Source organism: Carettochelys insculpta, chromosome 15 (genome assembly GCF_033958435.1).
Source record: "Carettochelys insculpta isolate YL-2023 chromosome 15, ASM3395843v1, whole genome shotgun sequence".
In the NCBI taxonomy this organism is placed as follows: Eukaryota; Metazoa; Chordata; order Testudines; family Carettochelyidae; genus Carettochelys; species Carettochelys insculpta.
This window is the reverse complement of record NC_134151.1, coordinates 31,690,946-31,710,099: the sequence shown is the minus strand read 5'-3', so window position 1 is coordinate 31,710,099 and position 19,154 is coordinate 31,690,946. Positions and strand designations below refer to the sequence as shown.

The following is a 19,154-nucleotide window of genomic DNA, read 5'->3' as shown; positions in this document are numbered from 1 at the left end:
AGTGCCCAGGGGAACTGAGGCTGTTCCCGAAGCAAAGTAAGGATGCTGGAAGTCCAGAAGCTTATCCTGTAGGGCTCCCCCCCACTGCTTCCCATCGCTTCTCTCCCAGAACCAGACCTGGGGCATGAAGGCCTGGCAGAAGTGGCAAGCTTGTGCCAAGGTGTGTCCAAGTTCTTAAGCACTAGGCAAGACACTGCATGACCCAGAGCAAAGTCCTCAGCACCCTAGGGCCTGGTGGTACCCTCAGATGGACAGGAGTCTTTAATAGGGCTGATGCTAATAACGTTACCCCTTAGCAGCGTCCTTCTGAGCACCCGAAAGCACCTCACCTGCCTCCCTCTAGGAGGCAGATAAATGCCGTTCCCATTTCTGCATGAGGCACAGAGAGACCTATGGTCTCTGAGCAAGTCAGTGGCTGTGCCATGAATGAACCACTCCCGTCCTGGCCTCCGCGCACCTCTGTCCACTAGGTCTTGCCACAGCCTTTCCTTCAAATACCTGAGTCACAGAGGAGTGCAACAAACTTAGTCCTTCTCAAAAGCTCCTAAGAGCAGCCTTGTCCCTCAAGCTGCCCCAGATCCACACACCCAGGAGGCCCCTTCAGGCCTCTCACTCACATGTTGTGCCTTCCTGAGGAGTTCTGGGTGTCCCCAGCCAACCTACTAGTTGCTGCCTGGGACAAGTCTCTACTGACCACGTTTTCAAAAGGGGCAGGTCTCTGAAGTGCCCCTGGTTTTGGCTGCCCTAATCTGGGGTTTCAAGCGGAGGCACCCAAAACTAAAGGAAAATTTTGGTACGACTCTTTGTTCACGCCAGTTCCCCCCAGATAATGGAGCTGGTAATATTTGCCAGCTGACAGCAGGAAGATGCACGAATTAGTTTGTTGATCTTTGTGAGGAGCTGAGATAGTACATTGATGGAGGGTATCTGCCCACCTACGCAGGAAGACAGAGCAACCTTTTGGGCTGTAACCTCTGTAATCGACCATCTGCTCCTCCTCGAGAGGCTTATACATGGTGTCTCCCTGCCAGACCTCCCCCTGCATGGTTTCTGGATGTTTTCTGTTCCAGCACATGTGCCAGATGTTTACAGGTATCCAGGTATCTAATGACCATTGAGAGCAAGGGGATTCTGCACTTCTTTACATTGAAACAGCTGAGCCTAGGACCTTAGAGGACTGGATTCTTTCAGGCCTCTCTTCTCCTCCAACGGGATCGGGACTATTTCCTGTCTCTTATTTCAAAAGACAAGTCCCAGTTTGAACAGGAGCTTTTTGCAAAGTTGACAAAGCCCCAAAAGGACAGCCAGGCTGAGGCCATTTTGTGACCCAAATGTTTCATGTTGTAACCCAGTGAGTGTGTTCTAGTGGCCTGACCCACTACTGCTCCTGGTCTCAACCCCATGAGGCTGCTCACATCACCCCAAGGCCTGTTGCGGCTGGAGCATGCTAATCATTTCACACCCGGTGAAAGGCGAGGGCTGCTCCAGCCTCCAGGGCTACATAGACCTAGTTTTGCTGGTCCATTCCCCTTCTGTCCCCCTTGGCCCACACTCAGACAGATGCTTTGCTACCAGCTGCTTGTAGCCCCATCAGCAACATTCCCTCCATGCTCCTGTGTCTCTTCTGGGTTGTCTCTGGCATCCGCCAGCTTCCTCGTTGGCACCATGGCATTAATAGCATCCAGCTCTTACACTGCATGTTGCACCAGCGGATTTCAAAGCACTTTTCCATGGGGGTCAGTAGCCTTATCCCCATTTGGCATGTGGGAAAACTGAGGCACAGAGCGGTGAGCTGGCCCAGCCCACAGTCACTGTATATGCCAATGACAATGCTGGCCATAGAACCTCCGCCTCCTGAGTACTAGTTGAATACTTTATCCATTCGACCACACATCTTTCTCCAGAGCTTCATTATCAGGGGAGGTCCCTCCTGGCAGGCACTTGCTGCATTGTGGGTTTCCAGGATAGCTCCTTAGAAACATCAAGAACCATCACTCTGTCTCCTCAGGCCTCGTGCTGGTCTCTGCTAGTGCAGTGTCGCCTCTGTGCCATAATTTGCTAATCAGTAGTGCTTACGCTGGCCAGAAGTTTAATTAACTCTCTGTGTGTTGAGGTTCTGGAGTGTAAGCAGAGGTCCCTCTAATTTTTTCCATCCTTCTTCAAAATAGATTTTGTTATAGTAACAGAGAGGGAGCCGTGCTAGTCTGTATATGCTCAAAACAAAAAACGCAGTCCAGCAGCACTTTAAAGACTAACAAGAGTGGGCCATTCTGTTAATGACCTGAAAGTTTGTGTCTTACTGAAGAGGAATTTTCACAACAGTTTGGAAAGAGAGGCTGCTGAACTCTCTCTTCTATTCTAATTCGACACATTAACATGTGGTTTGAACCAGGAGGGGAATTTTCTAGCTCATTATAGGGTCTCTTTTACATACTTGGCTTTATCTAATTCTTGACATCCCCCCTCCACCCTTCTGCCCCTCTACTCTCTGATTTGCTCACCTTGATAATATTTTTCTGATTTGTCAACCTTGATTACTATTTTTGGTTCTCTGTGCCTTAAATATTGAGTCTGTGCTGGTATGGCTATGGGCTGATGAAGTGGGTCTGTCCCACGAAAGCTCATCACCTAATAAATTATTTTGTTAGTCTTTAAAGTGCTACTGGACTGCTTTTTTCTTTTTAGATTTTGTTATCTGCACCAAGGCATGCACAGATGTGCACCCCCAGGAGAAACACAAACTGCCGGCTGTGGGCAGCTGGGACCACGTTACTAATCAGCTGGGCGGCACCTGAATCTCTCCTGGGCGGGCGCCCAAGTGCTTAGCTTACCGGGAGCACTGGGTATAAGGGACAATAGCTCAACAAGACACCTTCTTGTCAGCATCGTTTACTGTAACCAAGCCCAGGGGGTGACAATAGGATGCTGCTGACTAGCACTGATTAGCACTGCATCTGGCAGCGAGGAAGCAATACCTGAGCCTCTTTCGTTAACCTGCTGTGAGACAGGGACAAAATGCTGACAGAGATGCTGCCCTTGATGCCACCTGGAGCAAATCCAGGACACTGGCTGGCTCCCAGTAGTGGCTGTGGAGCAGGAGAGAACACATTGGCACCATTGCTAAGTAAGCCCTGTAGCTAGAGCACCCCAGGAAAGGGACCCAGTTCTGGCCTTTGGGGGATTTCCTGCTTCCTTCTTCTTTGTCATTAGGGAGGTGGGCGTGTCTTAGCTCCTCTCCTGCCTGCAGCGACCCTTGAAAATAAATTGCATCGGAGCTACTTAAATCCAGCTTTGAGCTGTGACTCCTCTTACCACTGCCCTTGTACGTAATCTGCACAGACTGGAGGTAAGAGACTGTTCTGTTCTCCCTGAGTGAATTCCACCCAGATGTTGAGATGGCCCTTACCAGTTGAGAGGCTGGAGAGAAATTACTGGGGCCTCTTTGTGATGGTTTATCCCCACTGTGAGAGAAGGTCTATTCACTTCTCAGCTCTCTCTCTTTTGCAATGAGCCTTCCTCATTCCTTCCTCTCTCTCTCTTTCTTGATGTGAGTGACCAGGAGTGGGAGGTGACAGCTGGGCTCTCAAATTTCCCCTGTAGACCTGCCAGCTCCCAAGCGCTTTGTGTGACAACCACACATTGCCTTTTCACGTGCGACTTTATAAAATTGCCCTGGGAAAGAGAGGAAGAGTCGTTCTTTTCTGGGAACTCCACTCCTAGCAGTTGGACATTGGGCCAGTTTTGCCTGTCATGTGCCTTTCCTATGCATGTGCAGGGTGGATAGAGATTCCAGGGCCAGATCCCTGTTGTCTCACGGCTAGTGCGATTGTTGGTACAATTCTACAAGTTCCAATCTGTGCCTGCTTTGCACTGGTCTAATCCCTGCACAGGCTCCAGAATACAGAGTTCAGAGGATGTGATACTGGGGGAAGGTGTTAGTTCTACCAGCCCAGACTGGGAAATCTTCTGTGAATCCACAGAACAGACAATGTCAGGGCAAGCTTCCCTCTCCTGCCCACCCCAGTAATCCCACTCCATCCAGCCTGTTGTGGTTAAGATGATTTACCGCCATGGTGTCCTCGCAGGTCTCTGGCCCGTTGATGATATCCAGAAGGCTGCTTGTGTGTGTGCTCAGTGCTGTGGGCTCTATGACCACAGCAGACCCTCAGAGGGCCCTCAAAGACCACAAACCAGAAGAAGATTGAAGGCGCCAGGCCAGGTTTATTGTTATGTGACGTACAGTAGCAGTTGTCAGTAGACTCTGCTGAACCACTGCACATAGGTACTTGCTATGATGGAATGGCTCAATCGTTGGGAAATTTCCACTGCCCCCAGATCATACAAACGCTGTCCCCCCTCCCCGCCCCCAAGACACCGCTTTATATACAGGTACAAGCAAATCACAGCTCACAGCTGACGTGTCAGGTTGCCACCCTCTGATGTTGTCAGGTTACCCCCCATCACCCTGTACCCTCATGGTTTGATTAGACCATCTCTATCCACCACGCTGTCATTTGAGACCCCTTCCTGAATCCTGTAGCTGTGAGGAGTGGGCACCAAGGTCTTTTTTAATGAGCTGGTGAGACCTTGTGAAGTCAACTTATGACTGGTACCGGTCATTGTTCGGTACCGGGGCCGATTACACATGAGTGTTCTGCACTTCTCAGCACTGTCTGTGCCAAGTTTTGTCGGCAGGGGCCTGCCTCTTGCTCGCAGCTTAGCTTTGCTTTTAGCCCTGTTTTGTTAGCTAGGCCTCAAGCCTCACACCAGGCCTGTGCTGCAGGGGCTCCGGCCTTCATCTTACTGCACCTGAGTCTGTCTCTCTCTCAGAAGGGACCTCTTCCAGCAGGAAATGGTAGTTCGGTCTCTACTACTTGGTCTCTGTGATGGTTAACCCAAGGAGGGCGCAAGCTGTGTTAGTGCTCATTCTGTCCTTCCCATATGTGTCTCCTGTGGCTTGCGTAGGTAGCAAGTGCCCCTCGCCTGCTTCTATCTGCCATGAAAAACAAAGCTGAGAGCCAGAGGGCTCCTTTGCTGGGATAGTGCCCTTGTACGGCTGGCGTCCTGTCTGGCTGGAGAATCTCTTTTGCTTTTCAAGGTGTCAGGCGCAATTCAGTACAAGAAGATACCTTTCCAACACACAGAAGGCAGTTCGGTCCTTCTTCCCAACGCCAGGGAAGGATGGAGCCATGGTGCTTTCTTCTGCAGCTGGCCAAAAGATTCAAAAGCAAATGTGTCTCACACCAGTCAATATATTCTTACAGAAATGTTCGCAGGAGGAACAGGAATTACCACTCCCCAGGAAGTGGCCAGGAACCCACTAGGGTTCAACAGACTCTGCTTGTCACTGGGAAAGGAGATCGAGAGGCGGGCGTCTGGAGAAGTTCAGAGAGCACAAGCTGCCTCTGAAAGGCAACAGATAGATCCCCCGCAGCCAAGAGTGGAGTTCAGGCCAAAGGAAAATGAAGACACATTAAAGGAGGTGCCTGGCTCAGTGGCTAGCTCTGAAGAGAGCCAATCTGGATTACCAGCTCAGTCCCTGATGGCGGGAGGCTAGGTTCATTGTAGATGTTATATGTTCAGCCACCGGGGCAGGCAATGCTTCACTTTGTTCTGCACGTTGACTCAGCAGTAGAATGGGCTTGGGCTCTGACGAGTGTGTCACCCAGTCCAGTCCCTCTTGGCCACGGAAGGCTCTCCAGGAGTTAATGCTAAGGCCACAGTCTGACGCCAGGTGCACGTCAAGTTTCTCCCACAGCGCAGACTGTAATCAAGAGTGGCGTTCGCCCTTAGGGTGCTGGAAATCTTCCAAGCCTTTTGGAGACGTTGAGACGTGACTCCTCGCAGCACCTGTTCTGAGGCAGGTCTGTGCCACCATTTACAGCCAAGGAGCCGAGAGGTGTTGACCTGACGCTCATATGACAGCTCCAGTGCAGAGCTGTGCTTAGGCCCCAGAGAGCCTCCTGACATGCAGTGCCCCACTCAGTCCTCTAAACTGCCCTCTCATAGGAGACAACATAGGAGGGCGCTGTAAGTTACTGAGGCCTGAACCATGATGTCGGACCTGGGAGCCGGATGGAGACGCCCTTCATAGACATAATGGCCCAAAGCCTGAGGTCCTTCCTTTGTTCTTATGATCTCCCACTGATGGGCAAAGTTGCCTGGGTAAGATCAACCTGCCTGGGCCAATCCCTTTGCTGGGATGGGAGAAGGAAGCAGGTATGTGTCTTTTCCAGGGTTGCCTTTCGTGTGGAAAAGTCTGCGTGACGCTGAAGTGGGCACCCTGCACATGGCCAGCTGCGCTGACAGCCACCGCGGGCCCAGGGCAAGGGGGGCCCGGTTCCACATCTTGGAAGGGATGGGGCCAAAAGTGTTGGCTGTGAGTGCTGGCTGCCCCCCACTCCCTCACAGCTGCATGCAGCACTTCAAAGGGCCCCCAAGCTCCGACCACCCTCGCAGCAGCCACGGGCCCCTTTGGGAACTCCAGGCCTGGGGACAACTGCCCTTTTGTCTGGTTCCCTGCTGACGGGTCTGCATGCAGCAGGCCTGGTGGGGAGTCCCGGGTTCAGAGCTGTTCCAGGGCAGCTGTGCAACATGCCACCAGTGTAGGGGGCAGGGGGAGGAGAGTGGAAACCTGTCACCTTGTCCTGACATTGCCAGTGCTGACATCACCCGTCAGCAGCTTGGGCTGCTGCTGTTGATGCAAGGAACTCACCCCAAAGGCCGTCTAGACAGTCATTTGGCTGCCAGCTTCTCCGCTCAGATGCGGAAACGCTCAGCGTTCCACTTGCCTGCAAACAATGGAACAAGGGAGCGGGAAATGCCAATCACCTGCTATAGCGAAAGAGATGGATTTCATTCCCCTGGCTGAGGTGGGGTCCTTGCTCCTCTCCCCAGCTAGGAGCTGCTCCACTTTAAACATGCTCCCTCTTGCAGCTCTGTGGGTGACCTCTCCCTATGCAGTGTCCCATCAGAGATCAGGTGGCCCTGACGGAGAAGGGAGCAAGAAGGGACACTAGCCCCAGGTGGCCTTCTCCCCACCCTAGCATGGACTTGCCACAGCTGCAGTGACAGGGGCAGTTTAGCACAGGGGCACTGTGCAGGTGAGACCCCAAACAGGGCGCTGCTGGAGGAAGGGAGAGAGGAAATGGGGAACCAGAGAGAGGAGAGGAGCCGAGGGGAGAAAGGGGGAGGCTGTAGGGGAGCCAAGGCTGCAGGCAGCAGGGAAGAGGAGATGTGGGAACAGAAGAGAGAAGGGAGGGGAGAGAAGGAGAGATACTGTGGCACCAGGAGGGGAGGGGGATCGGGAGCACAGGGCCTAGGTTAATGAACCCTTTGCTAAATTCTTACGGCTCCAGCTCTGGAAATACTTACTGGGGCCACTGGCGATAAAACAAACAGCCTTTTAAAAGCCTATTTATTATGCAGGGGCTATCGCAGGCCTGGGGCCCATGGGGGCTGCACAATAATCGGGGGGACTGCAGCTGGTGGGTTTCAGTTCAGCATGGACAGGAAAGGAAGGCGGCCAGGGGACAGCATGTGGAATAAATCCCTCTCCGGAGAGGAGCTGTGTTAATCAGCAGGTCGGGCTCCTCCAGAGGGTGGGAAAGGGAACCGGAGAAGCGCTGGAAGGGTTTGAGTGGGCTCAGACAGGGGCCTGACAGGGCTTCTTGCCAGCCAGAGCAAGGTGGGTGCTCACAGACTCCCACCTGTCTGGCTGGCACCAAATGCAGCAAGCTCCCACCTTCACCGCAGACAGCTGGGTCTCCCTTCCGCCCCCACCCACACAAAGGCTCCATGTCACTCAGGGTCTGTCTGAGAGAGCTGCCCACCTGCACAGCAGTTCAGGACAGCCCCCAAGACTCAAGTTGCAATACACACGGGCAAAGAATGGGTTATAACGGGTTAGGGCCCAACTGTCCTTGTACCCCAGCGAAAATCAGGAGTACCTCCACTGCCGTGGCTCTTGTAAAGAGGTTTCATGGAGGAGGGGCTCAGGCTCTCTGGCTGTACCGTCTCAGCGTTCCTCCTCGATATTTTATTCAAACAACATGTTAACACCCTACCTCGGTAGCACAAAGGACAGAGTGCAGGAGAGGTGCCTGCAGCCAGACTTGGGTGGAATCTCTAGTGGTTGGCTGGCTCAGGCAGATTACCTTTCCTTCCCGGCCAGTCCAACAGCCAGACACAGTCAGCAGCCCCATACCCTTCTTTCCCCAAGAGGAGTCAGTCCCATAAAAGTGATCACCTGACACACCTTGTCCATCCAACAGTGGGACAGAAGGATCCAATTGCGGAGAGGGTGAGTGACAGGTAATTCCAGACAGCTCGCCCTGGAGAGAGCTCAACACCGGGGTTAGTGATTTCAGAATGCAGAAGAGGGAGCTTTCAAGGAGATGAAGGAATCACAGACAGTAAATCCAGTCACCATGAGTCCCATAGTCTGCAGCTGGCCCCTTTCAGACCCGCGCATTGAAAGATCAAGGCTAGGAAAAGTGATGGGAAAGGCACTTTTCCCGAAATAGACCAGGTGTGAGTGGCTGTGGAATCCTGTTTCCTCTCCCCGTCTCCCATCAATCCAGCGCTGTTTATTTTCAGGTCCTGCTGCCAACTCACTTGGAAACCATCTTGAAAAAACAAAGATTGCTGGGGCTGCTGCATGCCTCTTTAATTACATTAATTCCTTCTCCGTGTAAGCCTGTGTCAGATTTTATATGTAGCCCCTTCAACCGCACACAGCTGTGCACAAAAATGGCATGTGTCAGAGATGGGCTCACTCGGTCTCCCCCAGTGAGATGAAGGGGCTGAGGAGATAAAGCGGAGACTCCCCCATGGGGGACGAGAGAGCATTGTATTCTCATGAGCCATCTCCCTCGCATGCTGGGATTTGCCAGAGACATGGACCATCTGTATGTCACTCAGCTGACATCTAATAGCAAAACCCAGGGCCAAGATCAACTGTCAAGAGGGGCAGATTGTGTTGTACAAGCACTGGGGAGAAGCTGGCATTGGGTGCATTGATTTGGGAAATGCTGACACATCTGTGCAGGCCAGGGATCTGCACAGAATGGGTCAGGGGGAGTTGGTGAGGGAGCAGGATGGGGCAGGGAGGACGGAGGGGGGCTCAATGCTGATTCAAACAGTAGAGTGTCCGATGCCGGCACAGAAGTCTTGGCAATCGCTATCCCATTAGAAACTGCCAGTGCTATAGATCCAGGTTGGATATTAGGAAAAACTATTTCTCCAGGAGGGTGGGGAAGCACTGGAATGGGTTACCTAGAGACGGGGTGGAATCTCCATCCCTGGAGATTGTTAAATCCTGGCTGGGATGATTCAGTTGGGGTTGGGGTTGGTCTCGCTTTGGGCAGGGGGTTGGACTCGATGACCTCCTGAGGTCCCTTCCAGCCCTAGGATTCTGTGGCCTCCTGCATATGAACCGTTCAAGCTGCTTATTTCACTCCCATCCGTGTGATGATTCCTAGTTGCTGAATCACAGCTTGGGGCCTCTGGGTGAGCGGTGCTTTGCTAGTTGAAGATGAGACGCTGTATCCTGGGAAACGCCCGCTTGCTGCTCTGAAAGGTTGGGCTCCAGGGGGACGGATGGATTGGGGAAAGGGGGTGGCTCCATGCTGGCTGGTCAGAGCAGTGACTGTCCCCTGCTCCCTGTGATGAGCTAAGGCCACAACGCATTCTGATGGAGCGTTTGTTCCTTTTCCTGTTGTCCTTGTGGACGGCCATGGACAGGATACATCTGCAGGAATCCCAGAGCCCAAACCTGCAGAGCTCGGACTTTTTTCTTTCTTCCCCAGCCTTTCCTCCACCCCCGGGCTTGTTTTCTAACAGGTCATAAAGTTGCACGGAAAGGGAGTGAGGGTTTTATTTTTGTTCCTGCGGGTGCTCCATTGGGTTCATATTAGAGGAGAGTCTCCCACAAGAGCCCAGGCTAAACCCCACAGGGAAACAACCCAGAGCACAATTCCAACCAGCTACTGCCCTGGCCTCACCCTCCTGGCTTCCCTAGGGAAAAGCATGAGTGTAGGGGTCAGTAGCCCTGGAATCTATTCCTGCCTCTGCCACTCACCTACTGTGTGTTCTTGGGCAAGTCACTTCGGCCCTGTGACAAAGATGTTCCCTCCTACCAGGCCCACTGATGCAGTGGGCAAAGAGGGCGACTGTCCTGGGGCCCAGCAGTTCAGAAGGGCCCACAGCTCCCAGCTGCCACTCCTGGGGCACAGCCAGAGCCCCAAGCCTCTTAAATCACCCTTGAATCCCCACACAGCATGTTCCGGGTGGCAATAAGGCTGGTGGGGGTTGCAACAGGCTCCGGAGGGTGGGAGGGCTGGCTGCTCCTAGCCCTGCCCCTTGCATCCAAGGCTCCGCCCCACCCAGGAAGGTGGAGCTAGCCCTCTCCCCCACCTCACTCATAGGCCCAGCAATTCCATCACCCCCTTGTCTCCCAACTTTTGTCTGTTTACATCGTGAGCTCTTTGGGACGGAGGCTTTCTCCCACCGTGGTTTTGTGCAGCACCCCACATGGCAGTGCCCCTAAGGTAGCTTGAGCTTTTAGACACCCCCATAATCTGCATCATCATATTAAGGATACCCATAAATACACGTGGGGGAGAGGGTGTAAGTCTTAGCAACTTGCACCCAGTTGTTAATGGCACTGAGCCCCAGAGCTCCCCTTGACTCCAGCTGGGGCGTAGGTGCTCGGCACCCCTGAACACCAGGTCCTACCAGGCCAGACATGCTGCTTCAGGGAAGGGAGGGCTCCTTGATTTGTGCCCTAGTGGGATCAGTCCTGTGTTGGGCTTTCTGGTCTGATTCTGTCCTCTGAATCCACTCACCCTGTCCTGGACAGCCAGAGCATGCACATCTCTGATCTCCAAGACAGCTGAAGCCTTCCTCAATGTTTCCCCAGGAAAAGTGGGGAGCCAGGACCTGCAATTCAATTCCCAAATCTTTCCTAATTAACTTATTCTTAGGATTGTTTAATTTACTTTGCCAGTCAAACGCAGAGAGCAGGGACGTGATTTACTTTCAAGCCACTGCTGATATTTGGCATTTCTGGCTGGTGAAGTGAATTAAAGCCCTTGCCCTTCTGCACGAAAGAACTGGGTACAGACACTGCATGGGTCCCAAACCAAATGGGTGAAGTTGCTGAGAAAATGCTTTTGAGAGTTTGCAGGGAATTCTTTAAAAATCATTTTTTTTCAAACTGTTGCTTTGCTCTGTTCAGTGAAGAGCTATAACCATACCCAAGGTGGGATTAGTTTTTAGTAAACCTTTCCAGTAACAGGTTTCAGTTTTTGAAAACCTACAATTGCATATCTTTTTTTTAAGCAAGCTCTGAACATTTTAGTTGCTGGTGTCTAGTTTTTCATCTCAAAAACTGTTGGGAAATGTCCAAACCGAAAGATTTCTGTGAAAATTTCTGTTGATGGGAAAGCTCTGGCCAGAGGTGGAAATGAGTCTGGCATTTTCCACCTAGATTCTCTGTGGCACGCTCCGGAGCTGCTAGCCCACTGCGTGCACGCTGAAAGAACGGCCGAGCCCTTCCCCGCATCCCCCAGATCCAAAGGGAGGGTAAATAATGACAAACGGTGTCTAATTAGTGCTGCGAAAGCCCCTGGGGCTTTGTTTCATGATAGGCCACATTGTAATGGCACCTGAAGAGCTTGGTTTGTTTTCTTCGTTCACGGGCCAGGACTACGCAGGTACCGCAGGGCAGGGCAGGGCAGGGCAGGGCAGAATCTCTGCCAGATCCGGTGCTGGTCTGGGCACCTGCACAAGGACTGACACATCCAGCAGTAATAGGCAAGACAGGTTTGTATTCGGACCCCTGCCGACGTGGAGGTGCTGGGTTTGTGTTCGTGGATATTCCATTTTCCAGGGATTTTACCAAAAAATGCCTCAATCATCGTCACAACCATGGAGCTCGGTTTTGGTGTGAGGTCAGGATGACCAAATGTGGGACGGTGGCCTCCAGAGATGCGGGAACTGCTGTCCCATGTCAGGGCTTCTCAGCAATGGGGGCGGCTGCCCCATGGGGAGGGGCTGGGGATGGAGGCTCCACAGCCTTCTGGTGAGGGGGAGGGTGCTGAGAATAGGGGCTTTGGAGCCTCCCAGCAGGGAGGGACATAGAATGTGGCAGCCTAGCAGGAGCTGCTTCCCTGAGGCGAGGATGCTGGGGAACAAGGCATTTGCTTCATGAAAGGGATCCCTGGCAGGAGGAGCTGTCTCCCCTAAGTGTGGGACATCAGGGAATGAGGCAGCCGCCTCATGGCAGAGCTCGCTGGCAGTGAGGGCTGCCACCGTGGGGTGCTGGGGAGTGGGGCAGCTGCCCCATGGAGAAACTCCCCTGCAGCAGGAGCTACTTCCCCAAGACACAGGGGAACAGGGCAGCTACCCCATGGAGAAGCTCCCTAACAGTGGGGACCGCTGCCCTGAGACGCCAAGTCACCAAGGAACAGGAGCCCTGCAAAATACAGGGCAGTTTGCCCATTTTCTTAAAGAAGTCAGGGCGCCTCTGAGAACAGCTTAAATAAGGGACTGTACTGGGAAAAACAGGATGGATGCTCACTCTGTGCGAGGCCCAAAGTCTGCTTCTAGCTCCTCCTTCCTTTAACAAACAGTTGCATAAGGGACGCCCTCAAGGGGAGAGGAAACCTCACCCCTTCTGTCTACAGCTCTCTCTCCTCATCTCCTATGCTGTCTCGCTCTTTCCCTTGGTCGGTCTCTCCCACAATGCCATTCTCTTTCACCCACGCTTCGCCTTATCCTTCACTCACTGGCTTTCACCCAGAGCCAGACAGCACCGGCAAGGCCCCCACGTTGGCACATTTCGATTCAGTAGCCTGGCAAAGGGCCAGGACCTGTTCAACATGATGCTTGCCCTGTCCGTTTGTCCCTCTCACACCCACAGCTCTCTGGGGGCCACCTTCTCACCATGTTTCTCTCCTGCAGGTCCTTCGCTCCCTCACACTCTCTCTTCAAACCCTTCATATCTTGTGCCTCTCCCAGATAGTGGTACAATGAATTATTTGCCAGGTGCTGACTCAGTTCAAGGAACAAAAAGCAGGCCACGTCTTCCTCACAGAGCTTTCAGTCACAGCCAGGCCGACTTAGTGTAGGCCAGACCCAGTGAGAAGTCTAGAGACTCGACTGAGTAGGATCCACTTATTGCATGAGACGTGAGAATGCTGCTGCGGGAAGGGTCTGACTGAGCAGGGAGGGGCGCCATGTGATCGTGGGGTGGTTAAAGGGCAGGGTGGACAAAGGCACGGCCAGGATAGCGCCAGCTCTGTGCTACGCACGAGCACCGTCATCCCACGGCACAGCCAGGCCGGGAAAATCTGACCCCGTCCCAGTCGTCGCGTAGCACAGGAACAGGAAAAGGGTGATTGGGAGAGCGGTCCGTCTGTCAGAGCGAGAGCGGGGGGGTTGCTAGCGCGAGCCCTGTTTCCATAGACACAGCCAGTCACGTGGCTGCAGTCAGAATGACTTCTCGGCGGGAAGGAAGTGGAAAACAATTACACAAACAAGGCTGTCTGCGCGGAGCTCCCTTACTGGAGGTCCAGTCGCACAAGGTGGCTGCTGCTCTGCACGTCTCACAGCTGGCTGGGGGAGCCTCCCCCAGTCTGCATGTGGCTTCTTCTGGTTTGCTTTTCCACGTTCAAACTCCCAGAGGGAGCTCACGGTTTCACCAGGGGCTTTATTTCCGTAGCCTTTGCCAGATCTTCTGGCACTTGTCACTCAGCTGTGGGACATTGTTATCTAACGCGCAACGAAACTCACCAGCTCAGGAGCGAAACCTAGCTGGGATGTTAACACTATTGCCAGCCCTAAAACCACAAGTCAGGCCTCAAAAGTCATGAGATTGGCTTTAAAACCAGGAGGCTTTAAATAACACATTATTTTTTTCTTTGCTGCCTGCACCTTTAGCATGCACCTGGGGTCATATTTTAAGCTTTCCTTTGCAATCTTGATAGCTAGAAACCTTTTTTAATTGAAAGCCAGGGAGCTTTCCCAATCACATACCTTCACAGGCTGGGGCTCTAAGATAAACATGCAATATCACAAGGGTCACAATAAAATCATTAGCATTGGCGACACTGTACCCCCAATGGTTATTTACCTTCCAGTAAATGTGGTTCTTCAAGATGTTTTGTTGGTGTGGCTTTGTCTTCTGGTGGACCTGTTTCAGATGCATGGTGCACTCCCTAGCAGAGGGAGCCACACAAGATCTGAAGCAGAAATTATATTGTGTTCATGTTATCCAAACAAATGATTCTCCCTGCATAAGGATGAGCAATTCATCTCATGGAATTCTAGTCCAGCAGCCAGGGAAATGGTTCTGCCTGAATTCCAATAGGCACAACATCCTCCCAGACAGGATCAGTCTCATCTCCAAGAGTCCATAGTTAGAAAAACATTCCATGTAAGTGTGAAAAGATGTTGTTGCCTTTTGAGAGCCGTGTGTTGAAAGGTTCCCCACCCCCATGTCATCAGAACATATGGAAGAGTTCCGCTGTTTTAAATGGGGGTCTGTAAGCAGATGGGATCCGCACCCAAATTCAGACAAAGCCACATGCCTGTAGAGGCCTCTCCCCAACTCTGGTTTATTACTTAAAGGGGTAATTCCAAAACCATACTGCATGTAAACCCAGACCTAGCCAACTCTTGAGAATGAATAGAGTGGAAGTGGGTTTTACCCACAAAAGCTCATAAATAAATTTGTTTGTCTCTAAAGCTAGGTCTACAATTCAGCATTATTCTGAAATAAGCCATCCCGGAATAGCTATTCTGAAATAGCTTATTTCGAAATAACATGGCTTTTGGAAGGGGTATTTAAATGACATGGATCAGAACTGGTAAATGAGGCACTGATATGAATATTCAGGGCCTCATAAACATAATGGCAGCCAGTTGCACTTCAGAAGTGCTGCTTTGGAAATGCAAACTGGCTGTGTAGACACAGGCACTTTGAAACAAACCCCAGACTTCGAAACTTCCTTATTCCCAATTTCCAATAGCACCCGGCCATTTCAAAATTTCATGTCCAGACACATAGTGCCTATTTCAAAGGAGTGCTATTGGACGCTGTTAAGGCTTATTTTGAAATAGCACTAATCCATTGTGTCCAGGTCTGGGCACCACATTTCAAGAAAGATGTGGAGAAATTGGGAAAGGTCCAGAGAAGAGCAACAAGAATGATTAAAGGTCTAGAGAACATGAGCTATGAGGGAAGACTGAAAGAACTGGGCTTGTTTGGTTTAGGAAAGAAGATTTAGAGGGGTCGTGATAGCAGTTTTCAAGTACCTCAAAGAGGGTTACAAGGAAGAGGGAGAAAAATTGTTCTCCTTGGCCTCTGAGGGTAGGACAAGGAGCAAGGGGCTTCAGCTGCAGCAAGGGGGGTTTAAATTAGCGTGTTAAACATTGGAATAAGTTACCTAGGAAGGTTGTAGAATCTCCATCACTGGAGATATTTAAGAGCAGGGTAGATAGACACCTATCGGGGATGGTCTAGACAGTGTTTGGTCCTGCCAAGAGGATGGGAAACTGGACTCGATGACCTCTGGATGGCCCTTCCAGTTCTAGTGTTCTGTGAATCCGTGTCTTACAGCAGTGAGGTTACAAAATATATTTCAAAATAGTGTGTGCATCGCATAGATGCTCACAAAGTTATTTCAAAATAACAGCTGTTATCTCAGAATATCTTTGCTGTGTGGCCCGAGTCTAAGGCACCACAGAACTGCTTTTTATTTGTGAAGCTGAAGACTAACACGGCTACCCTCTGAGACTACTCCCTTATGGTTAGAGTAGAGTCTAATGAACCTCACTTGCCTCAATGAGTCAGCAGCAAATTAACTGGGGGCAACAGAATCCCACTGCCCAGTTACAGGATCTTTCCCTCAGTCAGCCTGGTCACCTTCCTGCATTGACTGACCAAGCCAAACAAACCCGCACAGCATTGCTCCTTCTCTTCTTTCTCTCCCCAGATCTGGTGAGAGGCTATTCTATGACCCCACCCATGCTCAACATTACTGAGGAGGAGCACGTCATAAACTCCAATGAGACATTGACTATTACCTGCAGGTAAGAGACCAATAAAACTTTTTTACTTAGATTACCAGCTCTTAAGTGGTCAAAGAAGAGTCCAACAGGAGGCTACCAGTGGAACCTCCTCACTTTAGACCCGGGGGTCCCTGCTTGTTAGAAGTCTCTGGCAGATATTCTCATTTGAAGAAGAATCCCCTGAGATGGTGGTAACCTCTGTTGCGCCATTACGTGTAGGACCAGTTGGAAGTGGCTAGTAGAAGAATGGGGAGCTGCTAGCATGATCTTACAGGTTCCATAGTTGGCTCTAGAATAAGGTGTTTTCCATACCATCCTCCTCTTCCTTTTCTGTGGGACAGCCTCTTTGGATCTGCTCTTCCTACTGTTCTGCCTCCTCTCTCGAGGAAAGGGTGCCAGCCATTTGGTGGTTTTGTCCTATGGAGAAATAGAGACTGGGTTGGAGGTGGGGCGGGGGGACGCTGCTCTTACGAATGACTGTGACCACATCCAGAGACCCTTCTTATTGCCCAGCAAGCAGGGGTTTAAATGCCTTGTCTAGTTATCACACAGATGTGCAAGGGAAGGCTGTTGGGGGTGGAAGGCCACCATCAAGCCCAGGAGAGGGATGAATAACTCCATGAGAGAAGCTTGGTCATCTGAAGGAGGTGATGCCAGAGCTACAGCCAGAGCTGGCTGGACTGGTTAGCCTCACACTGGAGTGATTTCCAGTCATGTTGTGCATGCTGCCCTGCGTCCCTTAAGGAAAAATAAACCCGTGGGAAGGGAGACTTTGCTGGCTCAAACTGGGCTTGGCTGCTGATCCATTGGTTTCACACCAGCAACTTAAAGTCATTGTTGCCAGAATTTGAAAGTGTGTCTCCAGCCATGGCATGCTGCTCCCTGCACCGCTGAGGGCGCTATTTTCGAGGGCAGGGGGAGCTGTAGCCACGTGTACTGGAACACCGCTTGCTCTTCTTCATCTTTCTCTGACTGTCAGGGAGCGAGGGAAAAGTACACGGCTTGTGTGCATGCCTCTCACTCCTGGCTGGTGAGGGGAGGGAGCTCAGGAGTAATTCATGCAAACCGTGTGCAGCACTTTCCCCTGGCTCCCTGAAAGGCAGAGGAATGGGAAGAAGAGCAAGCAGCAACCTGGGACCCATGGCTGCAGCCCCCCCAACCAGAAATAGTGTCTTTGCATGCCACTGACAGCCGCCACTAATATGGATCACAGTGGCGTGTACATTCCAAACTCCCCCATCAGTGCATTAGCCATGTCCACTCACCTTGACATAGGCTTATCTAACCTTTACTTGAACACCCCCCATCACTGCACAGGAATTTGTTATCCTGGGCGTGGGGAGCAAGCGGGCTGTAAATCATAGATGAAGTCAGTGGGGCTCCTCTCAGGCGCAGGGACCTGACGGCCCCCTTCTCTTTGGAGTGTTGGTGTCTCGTGGGTTCATTTGGACGTTGGCTGGTCGAGGAGAGAGCCAGCATGACTGGTCTCTGTTTAAGATGTGCCTTCACATCACCAAGCTACTGTACCTCAGCGATGAAGTAGGGGTTGTGGGGACTTTATTGCCCCGGGTACAATGCATGTGTCTTCTACTGTCTTGTGCTAACCCTGTGTGTGTGTCTCCGATTCCCTGGCATGGCACCAACACGTAGTGATGGGAGCTGCAGATGTGGTAGCTTCTCACACACACGCCATGGCCAGGCCTGTCCTAACCTCAGCCTGGACAAGGGTGTGGCCAGGTGACACCTTTCGTCCCAGAAGCAAGACGAAGGCTGGCAGAGGGGCCTGTCTACTTTGCTGTGGACTGGGCTGCTGGGAGTGAGGCAGATGGCTGGAGAAGCAGGGGAGGGCCAGGGCCCTGGCCCCGGCTCTGACCCACTTTCGTGTCCACGGTCCTCAAGATGGATTGTACTGACGGCTTCTGGTTTCAGTGCTGACGAGTCTGTTCTAAGCTGTGTCCCTATCGCCTGATGCACCTCCTGTTCTCCCTGCTAGCTGGAAGTCGCATCTGGCTGGGCAGGGGGTCCAGGGCCTGGTGACTCAGACCTGGGTGAGAACCCCAGTGGAACCCTTCCTAGAAGAGGGGCCCTGGAGTGGCTGGAGCACGTGTGCAGAGGTCGTGTGGGAGATGCTGGTACTGCCCGTGCCCATGCTATGCTCTTTCTTTAAATGAATAGGACTTGAATCCCAGTGACTCACGCCAGCATCGTTCATCACAAAGAAAGTGGCTGCAGCAGGCTGGGCTTGCGAGGGCCTCCTGCCAGGGCTGAGCAGGAAAGGGCTGGGCTGGCATCTAACATATTGTAGGGTGTGTGCTGCTCCGCCTCGGATCAGGTTCACATGCATGGCTGACCCACAAGTCAGTGCTGGCTCCTGTCCTGTGTGCTCCGGAGCAAAGCTGGCTGCCAGCTCCGCTCTCACCCAGCTTGGCTTTTACATGTAACCGTGGAAGCCACACCCTTTTCCCCCCACTTGCAGCAACACAGGCGAGGAAGAAACAAATCCCACACTTATGTATTGTGTGTCTTTATCTGTTACCTCTGTGATGTGCACCACATGGGACATTGAGCAACTCACTTCTGGCCAGCGTTCCCTGTAAGCTGACCACTTGGGCTACCACCTAGGAGAGATTCACATACCACCCAGCTGAGTAACAGAGCGCCCCCAGCACCATGGGTTTTTATTGGTGGTGCTCATCCGCATGTACATTGGTGCATGTAACAAAATTTATTCTGCTTGTGGGTGGCAAAAGTTAGGGGGAACACTGTTCCCTGCAGCGGGTTCGCTGCCAGCTCTGACCAATCCTGCTCAGCCATTGAAGGAAGCTCTCCCCAGCCACATGTACAACTGGGAGGTACAGGGATTCTTACACCTAATCAGGAAAAGGGAAAGGAGGAGTAAATGCAGATGTAGAGTCCTGTGTTGCTGGTTGTGCTAAGGCAAAGAGGATGTGGCTAGAAATGGATGGACAAATAACAAATATCTGCTCCCAATGAGTGCCCCTTGCCAGTCGGTATGGATATATTTGCCTGATTAAAATGTTTGGTGAAGACTTTCTCTCTAATTCCACCCCTCCAGG

At 52.0% G+C, this 19,154-nt stretch overlaps 1 protein-coding gene across 6 annotated transcripts in view; it reads left to right on the top strand.

Annotated features, from left to right (window-relative positions):
- FLT4 (fms related receptor tyrosine kinase 4) overlaps positions 1-19,154 on the top strand; it is a 114,572-nt gene that overhangs the window by 24,962 nt on the left and 70,456 nt on the right. For all 6 annotated transcript variants that reach the window (XM_075009456.1, XM_075009452.1, XM_075009453.1 and 3 more), the window contains exon 2: positions 16,002-16,098. In XM_075009456.1, coding sequence (XP_074865557.1) covers positions 16,002-16,098 — 97 coding nt within the window. The remainder of the gene's footprint in view (positions 1-16,001; positions 16,099-19,154) is intronic.